The sequence below is a fragment of the Anthonomus grandis genome, chromosome 7 (assembly GCF_022605725.1).
Source record: "Anthonomus grandis grandis chromosome 7, icAntGran1.3, whole genome shotgun sequence".
Lineage (NCBI taxonomy): Eukaryota > Metazoa > Arthropoda > Insecta > Coleoptera > Curculionidae > Anthonomus > Anthonomus grandis.
In genome coordinates this window covers 4,278,804-4,296,402 of record NC_065552.1, presented here as the reverse complement: position 1 = coordinate 4,296,402, position 17,599 = coordinate 4,278,804, and the positions used below count along the sequence as shown (strand labels likewise).

Genomic DNA, 17,599 nt, shown 5'->3' with positions numbered 1-17,599 from the left:
GTAGAAAATTCGTAAAATGTGTCAAAACAGTGTATATTTTATACATTTATATCTCACTTCTGGGATTATAAATAAAATTAAAGGTAATATAAAAGGTTTTTATTAAGTAATATAAAATGTAGGAAAGATTAAAGGAACATAAAAGTAAAACCCTTAAAATAAAAATAAAAAGAAAATTCTAACAAAACAATAACATATTCGGAAAATGCATAATAAACAAAAATTTAAATAAAAAATATGCCAACAAAAACACGTTTGAAAAATACATTTAAAAAAAAAAACAAAAATTCTAACTTTTGCATTTGCTTAGAAGTAAAATAAAATGTAGGAACATGTTAAAGAAACGTAAAAATAAAACCCTAAATATTAAAATAGAAAATTCTAAAATAATGGCACATTCTGATGTTCACGCATATAATTGATAATATATCAGATAGTATTTTATTCTTTAGTAAAATATCACAAAGTTTGAAATAAAACGGGAAAAATAAATCTTAAACTTTAAGGTTAAACACATAATATCATAAATTCCTTAAAATTTTTTCTTCCAGTCAGGACAACAAAAGTCAGTTTTATAAAAGAAGTTGTTTTCTCCTTTCATAAAGGATATTTCGACAATTTCCTTTATTAATATAGTATCGCTGTTATTGCTTTTGCCCTTTTTTAAAGTATTTCGGACAAAAATATTTTGAACATTAAAAAAATCTGAAAAAGTCATTTGTTTTGGCACTAAACGTTTAGAGGACTTTTCTACGACTTGTACAAAATCATCCATATCTTCAATTGTCTAAAATTTTTTTGTCGACTGTTCTATTTTCCCATGCAAACCATCAGCCGAATTGTATTTTATTGTTACAGAGTGTAATGAACAACATTCGTTATTAATATATAAGAAAAGCATGTAAAACAAATACTAATTCTTATTTTGTGCTGTACAATTGTCTGCCCATAAGATTATATCTGTAGCATCTCTACACAAATCTAAAATCCATCAAAGACACTGGCTACATCTTCATCTCTTCTTCCAGCAATCGCCTCGTGCCACAAAATGGCAAAATGTTTGTCATAATTTTTCTTTAATGAAGCAAAAGTCTCAGTAAAAACAATAAGTCTTGATGTAAAAAACGAGTCTTTTATTTTGGGCATTCTTGGCAGTAAAAACACTTTTTGCATATCCACGGCATAAACCTTGACGGCTGGATTTTCTAGGAACTGCTTGGCATCTTTCTGTTATAAGGAGCGACGTAGGTGATACTATAAAGAAAAATAACCATAACAGTTGTTGCTCGTTAATATTATGTTATTAAAATAATTATTAAAATCTGCATTAAATTTTATTGAAATAAGACACAAGGCAGAAATATTATAGGTAGAAAACTTCAAAGATTTAGCTGGTAGATTAGGTAGATTCAGCTGCTCAAAAATAATAAAATATTATCTAAAATTGAGGACATTAATTTATTATATTTAATTGCAGATACTATATGTATATTTTGTAGGAACTTTTAAGAGTTTTTTGTTAAGAGAAAAGCAAAAGTAATAGTTAAAGGCCGGTAAAAGGGTATAATACCTCTGCTATGTGCTCTTCTTTTATAAGCTGACTATTCTTATCATTCTGAAAGTCCAGTTGAATACAAGTACCACACTTATCGGCTTCGATTTCATAAAACCCAATATTTATTTATCTTGTCTATCTCTTTACGGTAGGTTTCGTAACAGACTTAATTTCGCGGGTGCCTTTTATTGTAATCATCGTGCATATCTTTAATTGATATTTCAGTAGAAAGGTATTTTCTATACAGCGCGTGCTCCCTCCGGTAATGACAAGGTTTTGGATTGCAGGAATTTATGTCATCTTTAATGGGTGTTTTGGATTTTATGTTAGATGGGGTGCGCTTTTCCCTCTGATCGTTTGAAGGGGTTGATAGTTTTATCCCATGAGTGTCTTTGCATTTTTTTATTTTTAACATGTGGTCGACAATTAATTGTGCTACTTTTATAACCTAAGGTCGACAGAAAAAACTTTTGACACACCTTTATTTCTTCTTCATTATTTGTATTTATTTTTTTTAGCCGGTAAATTCTCGAGAAATTTCTACGGCTCTCTGGAACCTGTCGTTTAGCCTTTTTCTCAACAATGTGGCAAAAAGGCCACATATTTTGGCAATTTCTTCTCAAGTAACCAGAAGTGGTCGTGAATATTTTTTCTTTTATGTTCATTAAACAAATTTGTACACCGTTTAAATTCGCAAACTGGATTTCTAAGAGGATGGATATTTTTGTTTCTAGATATCCTTTGATCTAAAGTTCATGCACGCTTCATTTTTTTTCACTCATTTTTTTCCTCCATTGTGACTTTATTTTCTTCATCAACTATATCATCCTGTTCAAGTTTAATTTCTTCAATGTTATTTTCTTTATCAACTATATCATCCTCTTCAAGTTCAATTTCTTCAATGTTTCTTTTGGTCGCATTAATGTTGGGTATGTAATCTGGATCCTGTAGATCGTCGTCTTGATCGTCCGGATCGTATCTTGTTTCACTACTTCTTCCAAAGTACATTTTTCACTTCAACACTGCTTCTTGTCTTGACATTTTCAGAAAAAATCAATTGTTTAGATAAGTCCACTTACCTTATTACTTAACAATTCTACCATTCTCCGTGTCCTATTTGAATACATTTTGATGTTACTAACGGCACACAGCACGAATTACGACAACGAAGACTGACTCGACCGCACTTGGCAGAGGATTACGAAATACTAAATTAAAACAATGGCAAAACAGGGCATATGAAACGCATGCCTTATTCTGCCTTAATTCTGTTAATAAATATTGTAAAGTGTTGCCAAAGCAAAGTAATGTATGAGCGCATACATTTTTTTGCCTTGGGACAGTACCAAAAAAGTGCATATACATTAATTTGACAGGGCCATTATTTGCCTTATTTTTTAAGCTATAAAAATTCTAAAAATATTTACTTATGTAGGAAAAAAATCCGATTCCAAATATCCAAAAAACTCATTTTCGCATTTTTTGCGAGTACATCCTTTTGCCTTGGCACGGCAGAGAAGCCATCGACAAAATTGAACTCTAGGATGATAATCGGCTGCAGTCATACCTTGAACTTTCTGGAAGTGGTAAGGGTGGAGTTGTTGCTCGTGTAGTACCCGCCAGACAGAAGTGTTACTCGCATTCATATGCCTGTCTCAGCGAGCCGCCGATGAACCGCAATAAACTTTTTGTATCCAAGATGCTGTCGTTCGGGATAATGTTCATGATACAACCGCGATGCTGCTCGTGCATTGCAGTTTGTTGCTCCGAATGCCAAATGCATATCCGCCAATTCTTGATTGGTAAAGTTTTCCATTAGCAATAAATGTTTAAAACATGACATTGAGAATTGAAATTGATAAGCGTTGATTTTAAACAATTGTTGTTAAGTTATCATGTACAAAAGGTAAAAATAAATTCAGCAGATCCTATTTAGGCATAGTGACGCATTTTCGGACATGGGTTCCTATACTCAAATGGATTCTTCTGTTGCACTGAACAACCCCCATAAGTTTGATCCCACAGTTCTGAAACACCCTGTATAATTTTAATATGTAGTAACTAGTCTCCGTCCGATTTTACCAATTTTAACTTAATTTCTACCCTTGGCTTATATGATGTAGTGTTGTTTTGTGCTTTTTTTTTTCGTTCTTTTTATTAGTGAATACACAAGTGGATCTGATGATGCCTAGTATGAGCGAAACACGTGTAATCCTTTGACTTTAATCTAATAAATTTGAGACTTGTGACTTAAGAGTTTATTTCATTACTATTTAAATATTAATAAGAGATCTTCATAATTACAGAACTAAAAACCATGTAAATTGTATCTATGATAGATGTAACACTAGTCCAAAGTCAACTCTATTCTTTGCAGAGGATAATTTGAAATTTATCTATTTTATTGTTTTTATTTTAGATTTAGAATTAAGTTTTACATGTATTTTTTTATTAAGTTATTTTTACAATTCTAACTTGTTGTTTATTTCAATCAATTTTATGTTATATGTCTTGATACCTTGACTATATGATAGTTTCTATTTTACTTTTAATTTTTTATGTAAGCGTGCATATTGTGTTGTATTGGTTTGTTTTTATTATTTTTAATTTACTGTAAACGACTCCAAACAGCTTGGTGCATACACTTGTTTTTACCCATAAATATTCTGTTAATATAGTTAATGGCGTTCTATTTATATTAATTTTATTTTAGTCTTAATATTCTTAAACTAATTATTATACTGTAATAACCTTTGTAGCTTATTTAACTCGAAAAACTCATCCATTATCCCAAAGATGCTGGTCATACACTTTTATAAAAGGTAAAAGTTTGTAGTTTGTAAGTTTGTAGCTTATGCTAAATAAAGTATATTATTATCACTCTATGCTGATTTTAAAAAAGGAAATATTTTTTGGAACATCTGCAAAAATTAATTATTTTATATTTTTTTTTTAATTCCAAATAAAATTTGTAAAGGAAAACTTGACGAAAAATTAACTAGAGCATTAAAGTCAAAATAAAAAAAAAATCTCCATTTAGTCATTTTCATGAAGTTTAGATTTGAATTTCAAATTTTGGAATAAAGAGATTTTTTGCAAAAGTTTTTTTAAATTGAAAGAAGTATCAAAATTCACGATAATTTTTTATCAATTTTTATAAAAACCGGTTTTTCATTTTAAACAAAAAATGTATATTATATAAATATTTTGAAAAACTCGATGGCTAAGTAATGGAAAAATTGAAGATTTTGATAGTTTTTCAAAAAATGGGAAACATATCTATCCATACTAATGACAATTGGTAAGCCAAAAATTTGGAAAATTTATCCAATTTTTCACCGATTTTAATTAATATTTCCTAAAATAAAAAAACATCATTAGATTAAAGAGTTAAACATTAATTGCTGCACTGAAGACCTTTGGTTGCCAGGCGTGTATATTGCTATCCCTAACCTACTAATTTGTTTGGTTTCTTATATAATAATATAATACCTTAGTCTCATAATTATCAAAACTATTAATTTTTAGGAAAACTAGTTTATAAAAAGAAGTTTTCATCTGAAAATTCGAAATGTTAGAAAATTAATAACAGGATCAAAATACACGATAATTCTCCTAGTTTTTCACAGATTTTCATAGAAATTAGCTCAAAATCAAGGAATTAATTAACTTTTTTAATTTAAAAGAAAAGGAAAATTTTGGAAAAATCTGTTTTCATTAATGACGAGTGAGCCAAAAATTGAAACCATTTTTCTAATTTTTTAAGGATTTTTAGAAAAACTAGCAAAAATATATCATAAAAGGCAAATTTCCTAAAATAAAAAAAAACAGCGTTAGATTACAGATAGGGCAACAGAGAAGAAATAAAAAGAAACATTAATTCAAACTGCCGCACTTAAGACTTTCGTTTGCCAGGCGTGTATACTATTATCCCTAACTCACTCATTTATTATGTTTTTTATCTAGCCAATAAATAACTCCTTCTAATTACCCATTCATTTTAAAATTAAAAATGTTGGAAAATTAATGAGAGTATCAAAGTCAAAATACACGATAATTTTCCGAGTTTTTATCAATTTTCATAGAAATTAGATTATAATAAAGAGATTGTTTGTAATTTTTTAAAAATTTCAATAGTTTTTTAAACAAAAAGTAAATAATAAGTATTTATTTAGCATCAATGCTACTAAGAAAGACACAATAATTATAAAAAGTCTAAAGGCCATTTAAATATAAGAATACAACTAAAAGTTCTAAGTTGCTTGTTCTGAAGGGAAAACACTAATATCTAAAACTAAACCTATACTAATAAAAAAGTTAAAAATTGGTTAAAACTGTATAAATAAAATTAAAGTAAGACACACAATATAAAGATAAAATAAGACACACACACACCCTTACACATTAAAATTAGATAAAATGCACAAAACTTACAACCTATCTAAAATAAATTTGCTCAAAGGTCTCTTGAACTGTGTTAAATTATCACAGGTTTTAATAATTACAGATAATTTATTGAATTCTATTAAGGATCTGTACAGAATACTGCAACTGATTTGTGTTTCATATGGCAGTATAAAATCTGTGCGATTGGTACTAGACCATATAATTATACACATAATTATGTTATGTTACATATTATTATACACATAATTATGTTATGTATGGACATACGTCTATATGAAAAAAAGTTCTTATTTTTGACTGGTAAATACGCCTTTGAAATCTTTGCACTCAATTTTGAATCACCCTGTATTTACTAAACTCTCATCCTTGAATATTAACAATGGTCCTAGACCAGACGGTGTGCCTACTTTATTCCTAAAAAAATTTAGCTTTAATCTCTCCAGACACTTATACCACATATTAAATCTGTCTCTTCAAACTGGAACTATACTCAGTGCAGTTCCCAAAGTTTTTGAAAGTATTATAAATTATAAATTATAATAAAGTATTATTTATTAGTATGTGACATCATCACCCCCCTTCTTGAACCTCTACTAACTGACCAGCAGTTTAGATTTAGACCACGCAAATCTAGGGAGCTGAACCTTGTTATTCAGGTGGACTTTTTCTTGGATGCCTTGGAGAAGGGATATCAAGTGGATACAATATACACAAATTTCTTTAAGACATTCGACAAGGTACCTCATAATATTTTGTTGTAGTAACTAAAAATGATTGGTATTGATGAACCTTTATTATCCTGGTTCAAGAGCTATTTATCTGATCGAAGACTGTTAAAATTGGTAATTTTCTTTCTAAAACTATTTAGGTTCCATCTGGAGTGCCTCAAGGCTCTCATTTTGGGCCACTTCTTTTTAATATTTTTATCAATAAAATGGATGAATGCTTCACTATAGCTGCCTATTTTTGTTGTTTGCCGATGACCATATGTTCTGAATAATTTGGTAGTTTGGTGTGAAGAAAATGGTATAGAACTTAATCCAGCTAAATGTAAAGTAATGACCATTTGTCGTTCTAGAAATACTATTAATTTCGACTACAAGATCGGTCGCTATACCCTTAAAAGAGCTCTTCTTTTTAAGGATTTGGGTGTCACTTTCGATACAAGCTTACAATTTTCTCATCACTGAGATAGTGTTATCAATAAAGCTTTCCGGATGCTTGGTTTTATTAGAAGATGTACTTAAGACTTCACAGGTATTGCCGCTTTAAAAACACTCTACTGTACCCTGGTGCGTCCTAATCTAGAGTATGCCTCCTGTGTGCGGTCTACTTTCTATGTGGTACATATGATCCTCTTCAACTAGTTAAACACACTTTTTTTAAACAAATTGCATATAAATTGAATATCTTGGATAATTACAATGATGCAGATATACTTGATATGCTACATATGGCTCCCGTCACTATCCGACATAAGAGGAGGGATCTTATTACTTTTTACAATATCCTACATCAGAAATCTGGAGCTTCAGAGCTACTTTAAAAAATCAATATTCATTCTCCACTAAGAACAGCTAGAGCCACTGATAGCTTTCATTACCCAATCCACCTTAGTAACTATGGTTTTAATAACTACCTCTCTAGAACAATGAGATTAGTAAACCAACATCATATTGATCTTTTTGAAACTTATAACAAATTCTTGCTCAAACTCGTTTGAAATCCAAAAATATTGCCAATACAGAATTATCACAGTCAAGAGCTTTAAGGAAGTTATCACGTATATCAACACCCACAGATTCACATGAATGATTCTCGCGAAAACCGTATGATTGAAAAGTTGCTCTTTAACGCAAACTTCAAGGAGCTTCTCATATACAGGCACAGTGTTAGTTGGTCGATGTTCATTGTGAGAAATTGTGTTTTGAACTTTAGGTAAAGTAGACAGTTTCCATGATTCAGGAAAAACCCGATTGCTCAAATAAATCTTAACTCATGACGAGTGAACCAAAAATTGCAACCATTTTTCTGATTTTCTAACGATTCTTAGAAAAACTAGCACATTAAAAAATGTTTTCATTTCAACGCCAAAAGTGTATTATAGAAAACAGATTATTATAAAAATAACGAAAAAAAAATATTGTAAGCTAAACCATTATATTTTTTTTTACTTTTCTCTATAAAAATTTGCCAAAACTTGATACTTCGTGGGTAAAGGTAAATTGTGGACAATCTATCAAAATCAATGACGATACCAAAATCACGATGTTTTTAGTTTTCCACCAAGTTTCATAAAAAAAACCTTGAGCAACTCAAATTTTCAAAAAAAAAACATTAAAAAAAAACAAATTATTTTATCGCACATTTTCAAAATAATTCTCCCACCTGAAAATATTGGCCGCAGAAAATAGTCCTTCGGAAATCAGCATTGGATCCCATGCGTCCCAGTCTTTCCTAGGAATATCGAGAAGTTTCGGGTTCTGCTGCACCTAAAACCACATATATTTTATGTAAAAAAAAAACGTTCCTCGCCTCCACTTAAGTTATGCATTTAAAAAAAGCTGTATCTGTAGGGATTAATAAGAAAACGTGCATTTAAAATAAAACCCGATGACAAATAAATAACAGAAATAATTTCTTACCTCATAATAGGATACAACCCTTAAGGCAACCGTGGCAACATACAAAGAATTGGTGATAAAATCGATAACATTCCACATGTCTCTCACATATTCCTCCAGTCCGACGTCCCATAACTGCTTTATTTCGCTCCAAATTAAACCTAAATAAAAAAAACTTTTATCAAAATACGACCCTGGCAAAAATTAACGCTATATGGCAGCTCGCTGAAGGTAAAATCATTTATTCATTAACCAACCCTTATGCGAGGCTCGCAATTAAGCCCCTTCATGCATTTACTCTGTTGCACTCAAAGGAAATGCGAATAAAATGATGGGTGGGATCGGGGTTGTTTTTCCTGTATTTTTGCCATAACCTTCAAAAAAAAAATTCATGTTTTTATCCTAGTACAGTAGCTTTTCCACATAAATCTTATGATAGAACGAGTTTCATTAAAACGAAAACTTTATCGGTTTAAAGTCTTAATCACGAAATCGTGGGTAATAAAGTTTCAAATAATTAAATCATGCGGTGAATATCTAATTTAGGTTTCTGGATTCTTAGTCGAGCGGATTTTAGAAACTCCGAATACAAAAGAGGATTTATATCCATTTAAGTTATGCCTGTAGAAGTATCTTTAGTTAAATTAAAAATATTAATTAAGAGGAGAATCTAAGAAAAAATAATAATTTAAGCAAGACTTAAAAACAGTGCTAAAATGTAACTAGCTAAATAAATCAAGTATAGAATTAGTAATTTTATATTATTCGTTATTGTTAAATAAATTTTGTTTATAGAAAGTAAACAGATCATTTTAAATTCAATATTTTATAAAAAATAAAAGAATATTTATATAAGATACAAGATAATTCAATTTAATTGTTTTTGAGTAAATTCTTATTTAATTTAATATTATTAAAATCTTAATTAATTTGATTAATTAAATATTTATCTAATATTCCAAGAAAATTAATATCTATATAATATATTATTAAATTTTAATATAATCTAATTCCAAATGCATCAATAAATAAACTATATTCAATTTTAGCAAGTTGAGTAAAAGTATGAAATTATTAATTTAATTTTATTCGATAAAATTAAATAAATTTTGCTTATGGAAAATAGTGCAGATCAAGAAAACTAAAAAAGAATAGATCAAAATAATTTAATAATTCAAGACACCTTAAGTAAAAAACAGACAAGATAATCCAATTTTACTGTTTCTAATTAAATTTTAATTTAATTCGTGAATTTAATTCCAACAAATGCAGTTATGTTCTGGAATATACATATAAAGATTTGAATTTAAGTAATATTGGGAATATTTAAGATAATTGAAATATATATAAATATTTAATGTACTAGTTAAAATTGGTTGCTCTATACAGGGTATCTTGGCTAAATTCTCATTCTAATGATTTATATAAAATAAAATTAAATACAAAAACTGCAAAAATATTTAATTTAATTAACCGACAATTTAACTAAACCTTTACAATTTAATTGCTTAAGAAAATTTAATGTTGCTAATTTTAACTAATATTTGTGTTTTAACTTTATCTAATTTTGATGAAAAAATTTAATGGAAAATAGAGAAGATCTAAAAAAATGTATAATTAATATTCCAAGAAACTTGATTAAATTTAATAGAAATTAAAAAAAAATCAGATATTAATTTTAAATAAATTTAATTCTAAATATTTCTAGGTACTTTAGTAATGTTATTTTCTAACTAGTTAAAGTTACGCTTAAGTTATGTTACGTTAAGTTACGCTACCCGATGTCACAATTAATTGTGACTTCCTTATTTACTAGTGTTATAAGGAACAAAAAATGTTTAATCTGGGTAGAGAACCGTGCGACATGATTGTGAATAGTGCATTTTATAGGTGTGCAGGCGCAAATCGTTTATTTTTCCGGGAGTGCATTCTTGTCATAACCTGAAAAGTTTCAGATTATTTTCAACAATGGCTCGTGCAGGTAAGTTATTATTTATTTATCGAATTTAGGGAAAAAAAGAAGTGCTTAATATTAAATAGGTATAATAAACTTCAATTAAGTGTATTGTTTTTAGAGATTGAAAATATCTTTAAAATTGTTGATTCCAAGAATGGTTTTGTTATGTATGTCACAATTGTGAGCCACGGGAGTTAACGTGGATTGGTTTTAATTTTAAGTTGGATACAATTAATTCTTTGTTACAGGAAGAAGTAAGGAAATTATTGATTTGGGCCATCTAAGGGATGACGAGGAGGCATTGTTCCAACTTCTAGACGAAGTTGGGTCGGATTTAGAGTCCGAGGATGAAGAAGGTGAGTTTGAAATTCACGAAAAGATCCCAATTGTAGCACCAAATGAAGCTGATAGCTCTTCAGATTCAGAAGATGATTTACCCCTCATACATTTCCAGACTCTCCAGTGGAAGCATGGAAACTTTAGAAGCAAGGATTTTCCTGTAAAAGAGTACTATACTCCATCTATCGTAAAAACTCCCAACGAATATTTTGCTAGATATTTGGTTAATGATTTTTTTGAGTCAGCCACAAATTTCACTTCCCAGTATTTCTTGCACCAGAAATGAAAAAGAAAACAACTTTACCTCTCAAGAAACAAAGAAGAATATGAAATAGAAAAGAGAAGAATGCCTTCCAGTTTGCCCTGAGCACACAAACGCTTTAATGGTTTTGAACACTGGTCAAAGAATGAAGAAATGAAGAACCCAGTTAAATACAGGTTAGAAGGGTGCAAAAGTCGATCCAGAATGCGTTGCCTATAATGTAATGTTTTTCTTTGTTTAACCAAAGATAACAACTGTTTTATTAAATTCCATACAAAGTAATAAATTTTGTTTCACAATTGTGCTTTTCTAATGTTGGCTCCCCAGACACACAATTGTGTACTACCTAAATCCCTCCCTTGACCCTTTCGAATATTTTTTAAAATAATTTTAAAATAAAATAATTTTTTAAAATAAACTAATTTAATTGTCTCTAAGTAAATCCTGAATTTAACTCCAATAGATTATAGTTATAATTTAAGTTATTTTGGGAATATTTAACTAAGTCAAAGTAAATATAAAAATTTAATTTACTAGTGAAAATTAGCTGAATTTTCATTCTAATGATTTAATTAAAATAAGATTAAATGAAAAAAAATCTTGTAAAAATATTTAATTTAATTAAATTAACCGACAATTTAACTAAGCCTTTAGCATTTAACTGCCTAAGAACATTTAATGTTAATTTGTGTTTTAATTTCATCCAATAAATTTTAATGGAATAATTTAATGGAAAACACAGCAGATCCAAAAAAAAAATATTAATATTATGCCAAGGAACTTGATTAAAATTAAAAGTTAATTTAATTAAATTACCGACAATTTAACTAAGTCTTTAGAATTTAACTGCCTAAGAACATTTTAATGTTAATTTGTGTTTTAATTTCATCCAATAAAGTTTAATGGAGTAATTTAATGGAAAACACAGCAGATCCAAAAAAATAAATATTATTAATATTATGCCTAGAAACTTAATTAAAATTAAAAGAAATTAAATATTAATATAACCTAATTATAAACGTTCTTATTTTAACTAGTTAAGTCAATCAAGTATGGAATTATTAATTTAATTTACTTGATAAAAGGAAATAAATGTTATTAATATAAAAAAAGTAGATCTAAGAAAATTAAAAGAGAAAAGATAGAAATAACTTATTATTAAAAGATAATTTCAAAAAACTTAAGTTAAATAACAATAATTTATTGAATATTTATATGAAATCCAAGAAAATCATCAATTTAATTAAAATAAAATGCCTGTATAAAAAAATAATTTTCATTAATTTAACCAACAATAATTGAATAAAACCTTTAATAATATTCAAATTTAACTGCTTCAGGAAATTTAATTTATGCAATTTTAACTAGAATTTGTGATTTTAACTTTGATATTTGATACAAAATGGTATGAATTGTTATTTAGTAGAAAATAAATTAGATCCAGAAAAAATAATTAAAATTGAAAATTTAAAAAAAATCTTATATAAGATTTATATTAATTTAATTCTAAATGTTCTAAAACTCAAATTTAATCTAGTTAAGTGAATTAGGTATGAAATTAGTAATTTTATTAAATTAACTTTAACTTTATTAAATTAAATTTAACAAATTTTGTTAATGAAAATAGTGCATAGTTCTAGAAAAATTAACAAAAAAAATATTGGGAATATTTTAATAGTTTTAGTTTAATAGTTCAAAAAATACTTATATAAAATCCTGAATTTAATTTCAATAAATGTAGTTATATTCAAAAAATATAAGAATTTATATTTGCAATTTTGCGAATATTTAAGTCAAAGTCAAATTAAATATGAATATTTAATTTACTAGTTAAAATTGCGTGGTCTATATTGGGTTTTTTCGATAAATTATAATTTAGCGATTAAGTTTAAATAAATTAAAAAATATTTTAAAGAAATTGAGTTTAATTAAATTAATTGACAATTTAACAAATCCTTATTAATAATTAGCTGTTTAAGAAAATTAAATTAATGCAACAAAATTTATGTTTTAACTTTATTCAATAAAAATCAATGAAACATTTTAGTGCAAAATAGACCAGTTCGAGAAAAATTAAATATTTTACCAATAATTACGTATTTATCGAATTTTCTAAAAAAAAACTATTTTACATTAATAAAAACCTTGATAATGGAAAATAGTGCAGAATCGAGAAAATTAAAAAAAAAATAAAATAATATAAAAAAGATAAATAGGAGTAGTTTAATAATTTAAGACAAACTAAAATATCGGATGAGTTATACTAACCCTAAAAAATATTAAAGTATAACCCTTTCGCTTACTGTGTACACATTTGTGTACATGAATTTATCATCACCTTTATATAAATTCAGAAAGGAATTTATTGTTTTGCTCATAGTGTCAACATTTGTGTACATTAGGATCTTACATGTAGTATACATGTAGTATACATGTAGTATACAGGTTACTGTAATTTTAACAGATGGCGAGCAATATTTGAGTAACGCGTGCAAGGTTATCTGGTAAATTATTGTGGTGTTTTGTTTGTGGTGAAAATAGTAAAAAAAAATAAAAACAAATTAATAAAAGGTGGTATTGTGAGTGCTAACAGTGATCCATTCAGTTTTTTTCGCGGAAGTACATTTTTTTTGTCATTGAAGATACGTACACATTTGTGTACACTCTGAATCAGAGAAGTAAAATTACAAGGTAAATTTAATCGTACTTTTATCTTTTTTATATTAGTAAATAGTTAAATATTATAGAATCCTCGTTTATAATGAGCCGAAATCGCCCGCTAACAGATAAAGAACTATTAGATTTAATAGAAGCCGGATTATCAGACATTGAAGGACTCAGTGACGGCGAATTCAATGAAGATGATGGCTTTGATTTTGATCCTGAAGGTATATTACTTGGAACTAGTATATTATATAATGTGCGTAGCATATATACTTTTTATCTTGTAGAATTACAAGCAATGAGTGATGAGGAGGAAGAGGTGAACCTGTTCCCAGCACACCTGTAACTCAACAACGTGAAGAGACTGAGCAGCTAGAACAAGCAGAACCTAAACCTCTTCATAACATAATGGCTAACATAATGGCAAAAACTCCACAAAAGTCGAAGAAATCCAATATAGAAGACTATTTGGAAAACAATGGTCTTTCAAAGAAAAAAGATATATTCTGGCGAAAAAATGTGCAGTATATCACTCCACCGATAGAGGGGCACGTTAGAGAGGAAGAACCAGTAGTTCAGCTAGAAAGCCCAGCGTTTTTTTTCTGTAATTATTTTGCAGATATTTTCCAACCCATGATGGAATATACAAATCTTTACGCTGTTCAGCAACAAACCCGGTTTGTTCCTACGACGGTTGAAGAACTAAAAACGTTTGTAGGAATACATATCATCATGGGTAATCTACATTACCCAAGAATTAAGTTATACTGGGACCATAAATTACAAATTCCACTGATTTCCAATAATATGACTGTTAACAGGTTTTATAAATTGCGACAACATATTCACTTCGTGAATATTCACGAAAAACCGGGCAACAGTGACAGGTTTTGGAAGGTGCGTCCATTATATGATGCAATTAGGAGAAGCTGCCTTTCCGTTCTATTGGAATCAAAATTGTGTGTGGACGAGCAAATGGTGCCGTCCAAAGGCAGTTTGAACATCAAACAATACGTCAAAAATAAACCCAAACCATGGGGAATTAAGATTTTTTCGCTATGTGGCAGCAGTGGCATCTTTTATGATTTTATAATATATCAAGGATCTACTACTGAACTTGACCCACAGCAACTTGATGTATTTGGTTCGGGTGCTGCAGTGGTACTAAAATTATCTGAACGAATCTCACACCCTAGGGTACAGTTATATTTTGACAACTATTTTTTAACTTACTTCAGTACCTTAGAAATAGGCAAATATATGAAAATATACAACGTGCACAGCAAGATCTGAAAGATTTAAAAATCCACCATTTTCGTCCGATAAGGATATGAAAATAAAAGGTCGAGGTTGTTCCGAAGAAATTATTAGCGGGGGTGGGAAAGTCGTCATAATGACAAAATGGTATGACAACCGGCAAGTTGTAATGGCATCAAATTATATGGGAGTTGGTGATAAAGACCAGTGCCGACGATGGGATAAAAAAGGGAAGGACTATATTTACGTTTCAAGACCACAAGTAATAAATAACTACAACTCTAACATAGGGGGTATTGACAAGATGGATTTTCTTATTACCTTGTATCGGATATTTATTAGGTCTAAAAAGTGGACTCTGAGAATGTTTGCGCATGCCATAGATATGACATGCGTAAAGGGCTAGTTGGAATATAAAGAAAAAGCTGCTAACTTGGGTGTGGCTAAGAATGATGTCCTAGATTTGCTTCACTTTAGAGCCTATGTTGCTGAGGTTTTAATCTTGGCAGGAAAAACATCTACTAGGAAGAGGGGGCGACCAGCAGCTGATAGTCCGGGTCCTTCAACGCCCAAACCGTTAAAAGTAAGACCAGAAATTAGACCAGTGGCCATAGTTCGTTTGGATAGACTAGACTTTTTTTTTTTATTTGCGATCCATTGATGAAACAGACTTTGCATCTAGGTGTTAAGTACCAGGCTGTAAAGGACGGTCAAGAATTTTATGCCAAAAATGTAACTGTTTTGCAATATATCATACAAAGTATTTTTCTGTTTTAATTTATCTTTTATACCATTGACTACCAATGTACACAAATGTGTACGTAAAAAAAAACTAAAACCAAACAAAAAAATAAAAAAACTGTTTACGTCAAAAATTTTCAAAAAAATTAAAGAGTTGATTTACAAAAAATCAAATTTTTCTTTTAAAAAATGAAAATTCATGAGCGAAAGGGATTCATGAGGGAAAGGGAACTGATACCCAACGCGTTTGGAAAAAAATGTCACTTTAAATTAGACCTTAATAAGTTAGTATGTAACTGCGATAAACCACGCCCAGTCCATGAAAAGTAAAGAGTTCGAGTTAAATTTTGTAAACATTTATATTATTGCTTATTAAATTAGAAGGCATAGGCTGAAGATAGATTTGAAGGAATAGGCTGAAGAAATTTATTAGATCAATTAAAAACCCAATATTTGCTAGTTTAACCAATTGCATTCTAGTTGGTAAATTTCACTGTAAGCCGAAAAAAAACTTTATAAATTTCAATCAATAACCAATTTATAAAACCATTTAAAAATCCAATTAATAAAATGCTAATTAATCTTATGAATATGTGCATTTTTCCTTTATCTAGCAAGATTCAAAATACTTCTCTAATTCGTCCTTATGTAAATGTATTGTTTGTGAACTCATTTTCCACATCGCTTTGTAAAATATCTATGCGCATTAAATTTAAAAAAATTCTAGTCATAATAAAATTATTTTTGAGGCATCAACTTATATGACACCAGTGCATTAAAGCACTACTTTATAAAAATTTTTAATAAAAATAAAGTCTAGCAACTGTTAAAACAGAATTAATTCCCACTCTAACAATGAATTTTCGGATGAAATATTTAGTCTTGTTTTAGTTAACCATGGACGTATCTTGATTAATATCTAAGTATTTGGTACAATCCCTTAGGTTTTGATGGCATCTCGTTACAAATGCTTCACCTTTGTCTGCCGCAGATTATTGACCATATAAGAAACATCACCAATTCTTGTTTACCATCAGGTTACTTTCCACAGCTATGGCGTGAGTCAGTTATGTGCCCCATACCCGAAATATGTAATCCCGAATCCCTGCAGGACTATAAGCTTATTGCCAATAATATCGAAGGTCTTGGTTTTCTATGCACAGTTGTCATTTTATCAACAATCTGGCTTTAGGGAAGGGTTCAGTACAGCTACTACCATTTTCAACATGGACAATATAATGAGAGCTATCAAAGGCTTCAAAAGAGCGATTATTCAAAGGCTTTAAATGTAATCGATCATGACATGTTAATCACCAAGTTTTTTGGTTGCAATGAAACTATTCTTTCTTGTTTCAAGTCCTATCTCTGAAATCGTACTTAACGAGTACATGTAATGATAATTACTGAGATTCGAAACACATAATCTCAAAGACCGATTCTGGGATCTCTTTTATTCTTGTTATATACCTCAGATCTTCCTCTAGTTGTAAAGACCTCTAAGGTGTACCAGTATACTAATAAAACGCAGTTAAATCATTAGTTTTTTCTTTTCTTGGATTAATACAATAATCCAGAAAAGGAACGTAAACGAAATACGTGCTGTCGATTTCTGTGTAACTTAATGAAATTTGAACATATCTATCGATTGGATAGATTAAAAGTGTCTCTATAAAAATCGAAAACCAAAATATCTGTTAAAGAACAGCGTACAGTTATTGTACATACAATACCGAAACAATTTATAATTGACTTGGACCTAAGTTTTTAGATTCAATTTTTTATGTCGCTTTTTA

The 17,599-nt window shown here is 29.1% G+C and overlaps 1 protein-coding gene across 3 annotated transcripts in view; it reads right to left on the bottom strand.

Annotated features, from left to right (window-relative positions):
• Positions 1 to 17,599, bottom strand: part of LOC126738661 (transient receptor potential-gamma protein) — a 298,445-nt gene that overhangs the window by 44,349 nt on the left and 236,497 nt on the right. For all 3 annotated transcript variants that reach the window (XM_050444089.1, XM_050444091.1, XM_050444090.1), the window contains exons 11-12: positions 8,608 to 8,747; positions 8,351 to 8,454 (exon numbers count right to left, since the gene is read on the bottom strand). In XM_050444089.1, the coding sequence (XP_050300046.1) occupies positions 8,351 to 8,454; positions 8,608 to 8,747 (244 nt within the window). The remainder of the gene's footprint in view (positions 1 to 8,350; positions 8,455 to 8,607; positions 8,748 to 17,599) is intronic.